At 37.9% G+C, this 5,158-nt stretch overlaps 1 protein-coding gene across 5 annotated transcripts in view; it reads left to right on the forward strand.

Moving 5' to 3' along the window:
* Mdm4 (MDM4 regulator of p53) overlaps nucleotides 1-5,158 on the forward strand; it is a 48,450-nt gene that overhangs the window by 12,180 nt on the left and 31,112 nt on the right. For 3 of the 5 annotated variants that reach the window (XM_050147660.1, XM_050147664.1, XM_050147661.1), the window contains exons 3-4: nucleotides 2,486-2,563; nucleotides 4,104-4,237. In XM_050147660.1, the coding sequence (XP_050003617.1) occupies nucleotides 2,486-2,563; nucleotides 4,104-4,237 (212 nt within the window). The remainder of the gene's footprint in view (nucleotides 1-2,485; nucleotides 2,564-4,103; nucleotides 4,238-5,158) is intronic. The other 2 variants (XM_050147663.1, XM_050147662.1) reach the window with 1 other exon arrangement.

Genomic DNA, 5,158 nt, shown 5'->3' on the forward strand with positions numbered 1-5,158 from the left:
GGCTATGGATGTGTTTGAGTTTGGGGGTCTTCTCCTTTTTTTTTTTTTTTTTTTTTTTTTTTTTTTTTGAGGCAGGGTTTCTCTGTAGCTTTGGAGCCTGTCCTGAAACTAGCTCTTGTAGACCAGCCTGGCCTCGAACTTACATAGATCCGCCTGCCTCTGCCTCCCGAGTGCTGGGACCACCACCGCCTGGCGAACTTGGCTCTCTTAAGAGCTGATTATAGTGGTGAACCACCACCCAACTTCCAAGTAGCATTACTTTTAATAGCACAAATTATGAACCACTTGAAATTTAGGATAGGAGTCAACAAACTTTCTTATAGGGCCAGAAAACAAATATGTTAGACTTTGCAGGCTGTAAAGTTTGTGTCTTAACCCTTCAGTACTGTAGCCTTAAACAAAATGTAAACTCATAGGCATGGTAATATTCTAGAATATTCTAGTATAACCATTTACAGCAGAGGTAGGGGTTAGCTGAGCTCCAGAGTGCACTCTTGCCTTGGATGTGCAGGATTCAGGATTAGATCCCCAGAGCTGCCAAAATAAAAAAAGGGGAGATAGAGGGAAAAAGCAACCTTTTTATAAATTCAGAACAGCGTTTGCCATTCCTTGGTTTAAATAAATAATTAATAAACTGATACATAAGATTGGTACATTATGTGTTCCATTAAATTAGTAAGGGGACAGAGAAGATAGTTTAGCTGTAGAGTACTTGTCTAGTTTGTGTGGGGTTCTAAGATCAATTTCAAACAGCATACAAAAATGAGTATTGTCAAAATATTGTCAAAACAGGATAGTTGAATAATTTATTTTATTTTATGGGTATTGGTGTTCTGCCTGCATATATGTGTGTGTGAGGGTGTCAGATCCTCTTGGAACTGGAGTTATAGACAGTTGTAGACTGCCATCTTTTTTTAATGATTTGTTTTATTTTATGGGAAAAAAGGACATTTTTAATAAAAGATACAGGATGCAAAAATGTATGAATAGAGGCAAATAATACAGAAAATGTATAAGATAAAGTTAATTCAGATAGTGTGACTGTAATAGGATGGCAGAGCAGTAAATGGATATATTGTCTTTTTTCAGTGTTTCAGTTTTTGTTTTAATTTGTAATATCTGAAAAAACAAAGACACTTAATTGGCTAAAGACCTGACAACAAACTCCACAGTTAGTGAAATGGTGGTTGTACATAACATATACTGTTTATCAACTTACTGATTTTCTATTTTTTTTTTTTTTAATAGCTGTAGCTTTGAAGCCTGTCCTGGAACTAGCTCTTATAGACCAGGCTGGCCTTGAACTCATGGAGACCTGCCTGTCTCTGCCTCCCAAGTGCTGGGATTAAAGGCATGCTCCAGCACTGCCCAGCAATTTACTGATTTTCGTTGTAATCATCTTGACTATTTGAGAAAATACTAGTCTGGGTCCAGTTTTCAGGGTTGGTTGTTCAGTCGGTATGTCTTTCTGTCTTTTTTTTCTCTTTTGTTTTGTTTTGTTTTGTTTTCTTTCTAAGAGTTGGGAGTCTCTATATGTGGTCCTGGCTATATTGGAACTTGTAGACCAGACTGGCCTCAAACTAAAGATCCTCTTGCCTGTGTCCCCCAAGTGTGGGATGTGTACAATCAGCGCCTTCCCCACAACCTTTCAGGTTGTTTTATAGATACCTAGGAGTGGAATTGATGTATTATTTGATAAATCTGTTTATTCATTTATTTTTTATTCTTTTGTCTTTTTATTTTATTTTTTCATTTATTTTTAATTAAAAATTTTATTTTTGAGTGTTTGTTGTTGGTTGTTTTTGTTTTTTTCTTTTCCCCCGATATAGGATTTTTCTGTAGCTTTGGAGCCTGTCCTGAAACTCGCTTTGTAAACCAGCTGGCTTTGAACTCACAGAGATCCACCTGCCTTTGCCTCAATGCGTGCTGGGGTTAAAAGTATGCGCCACCACTGCCCAACAGTGTTTGAGTGTTTTGCCTGCTTGTATGCCTGTGCCTCACAGGTGTGTGTGGTGCTTAACCAAGGGCTGAAAAGAATGTCAGATATCTTGGAACTGGAGCTACAGTTGTGAGGCCTGAGTGCAGGGCTTTGCTATAAGAACAGCCAGTACTCTTAACTGATGAGCTATCTTTCCAAGGATTGCCAACTTTTTTTTCCTCCGTAGCAGTTACACCATTTTATTTCCATCAGATTCTAGTTTTCCTGTTTCATTACCAACAGTGACTTTCCTTAAAAAGGTATCGTTATTGTCATCCTTGTAGGGAAGAATAGATTTCCCATTGTAAGTGATTTACCAGAAAGACAGCAGGTGTCTTCTAGAGTTGTTGTTTTTTTTTTTCCAGAAACCGATGTAATTGAAATATAAATAACAGCTTTGTGCTGGCTTTGTGCAGGAGGATCTAGAGTTCAAGATCATCTTCTATTACATAGGTTTCAGATCTGTCAGGTACATCAAAATTCTGTCTTAATGTTTTATGTTTACAGCAGGTACGACCAAAACTGCCACTTCTGAAGATTTTGCAGGCTGCAGGTGCTCAAGGGGAAGTATTCACTATGAAAGAGGTAAGCTATCAAAGACAGTTCCAATTTTAAGAACAGTTGAGTAAGCCGGGCGGTGGTGGCGCACGCCTTTAATCCCAGCACTTGGGAGGCAGAGGCAGGCGGATCTCTGTGAGTTCGAGACCAGCCTGGTCTACAAGAGCTAGTTCCAGGACAGGCTCCAAAACTACAGAGAAACCCTGTCTCGAAAATCCAAAAAAAAAAAAAAAGAACAGTTGAGTAGAGGCCATCATATATGTACAGTTCTGAAATCTGGGCTAAGGAAGGAGAGCATTTGCCTTATTAATTTCCTGTTTCCCTTAGAGTTAGTTCCTTTTGATGTATATATGTGGTCAACTGCAAATTCATTGACCTGGGAGTTATAATACAAAATGTGTGGGTGAAAAAAAAGTCACAGATTTGTTGCCAGGCAGGAATTTGATGCAGTAACTTTGTCATTGTACATTTGTCGGATGAATCATTTTGAACGTTTAGGAATTTAAATAACTTACTTAGTATCTTGAAGTTCTTTTTTTAAACTACCAAAGTACATTGAATTCTTTAAGTGGAAAATAGTATAAAATGTTAATGTACCCGAACAATTGCAGTTATTATGGTAGACCCTTCACCTTTTCTTAGCAGAAAACAAAATTATGGAGCTCTTTTAGTTTTTCCTTAGAAGTGCCATATCTACTAGTACTAATGCCAAGACTGCAGATGTTTTTTTACTTGCTTGTGATATTTAACAAGAACTGAATTATTGAGTAAAAATTTTTTTTTCCTACCTTTAAAAACTTTCAGGGTCAAGTGGGAGGGTAGACGGGAAATAAACAATGGAAGCACGAAAAAATATTTTAGTAGATATCTCTCCCCCATCTCTTCCCTTTCCCCTTTCATTCCCTCCCTTTCTGTTTGTCATAAAATTTATCCAGGTTTATTGGCAAACAGTGTATCAACCTAGATTATATAATAAAAGTTCTATGTTATGCTTCATCTACATGTAAAAGGGTACTTTTCAAGTTTAGAATCTTTTGAGCTTTTGAAATTTGTAAAGAAAAAGCTAGATAGACTACATTTTTATTTGTTAAAGACCTAAATTTTTTTTTTTTTTTTTTTTTTCAAGACAGGGTCTCTTTTCATTGTCCTGGAACTCACTTCCTAGGCCAGGCTGGTCTCAAAGTCTCAAACACCTGCCTCTGCCTTCCCAGTGCTGGGATTAAAGGGGTGTGCCACCACCACCAGCTCTGATTTTTATATTGGGACTGATGGTTCATTAAAAATTGGACCTTTGCCAATAGAACACTACCTTGCCACATTTTTTTTTTTCACTGTCAGATCAGTAGTTTTTGGTGTAAAAATCTGGCTCTGTTGATGGATGAGTATGTGAACCTAGTAGTAGGAAACATCTATCCTGATTGGGGATTGCTTATATGCCATTAGCATTCAAACACTGGCAGTCTTGTATTGTCTTTCTCTTTCAGCAAAATATCTAAGTCACTCATGGGTAATTATGGTTTTGGTAGTAGCCAGGCGGATCATTTCATGGTGTTTTATTCTCATGTAGGTAATGCACTTTCTAGGCCAGTATATAATGGTGAAGCAACTCTATGATCAACAGCAGCAACATATGGTATATTGTGGTGGAGATCTTTTAGGAGATCTGCTTGGACGTCAGAGCTTTTCTGTGAAAGATCCAAGGTAAAAAGGGCAAGAGTTTCTTATATATCTTTGAGTGCTTATACCTGCTCACTCTCTAGCTGTATACCTTTTTTGTTTTAGTATTTTAGGGGATGAATGTGTTAAATAGGCAGTGAGATACATTACAAAGTTGAGTAGTGAAAAGTGTGGGCAGTCTGATTTGATGGTACATACAGTACAGTCTTCATACATGGTAAAATAACATGACAGTAAGAGCTATGGAAGAGAAGTACATGAAACAGGAAATGGAGTGTCAGAGGTGCCTTTAAGAAGCAAAGTTTGTGCTGAGCTGGAGCAGTTTCTAGAGGGACTGATTGGAAGGAGAGCTTCTGACTGAATATCTTGTATATAGGTTGAATAGGAGGGAGCCATCACTAGGTTAGAAGTCTGTGAGGTGTTAGAGAGACAGGAAGAAGTATGAGCTGATAGAAAAATACAGAACAACAGGGAAGTTTGAGGTTCATGGTGAGTTCAGTAAGAATCGAGTAGAGTAAATTTGACCTATATGGTGTTCTTTGCTTACTTGGTGGTGTGTAGGGTCAATTGACTTAACTGAGAAGCTAGTGTTCTTAAAACTTTTTTTTAATTTAAAGTTTTAGTTCATGTGTATGAGTGTTTTGCCTGCATGTATATGTCTGTGTCCCATGTTTATGTATGCGGAAGAGGGAGTCAGATCCCCTGGAATTGACGCTACAGATGGATGTGAGCCACCATGTGAGTGCTGACAACTGAACTGTTTCTCAGTACGAGCATCAGTTAGCTCTTCTTTAAGTCTTTAGGGTGCATACCCATTCATCAATAGTATTTTAGATCAGGAGATTGAGGGCAGAAATGGGTATAAGGAATTATTCATCATCTTTAATCATCAGCCAAGCCAAGCAAGGAAAGTACATCAGCTGTTAATAGTTGGGCTGCTTTGTT

This window comes from Alexandromys fortis, unplaced genomic scaffold (assembly GCF_014885135.2).
Source record: "Alexandromys fortis isolate MF-2015 unplaced genomic scaffold, M_Fortis_MF-2015_v1.1 scaffold_58, whole genome shotgun sequence".
NCBI classification, from domain to species: Eukaryota; Metazoa; Chordata; class Mammalia; order Rodentia; family Cricetidae; genus Alexandromys; species Alexandromys fortis.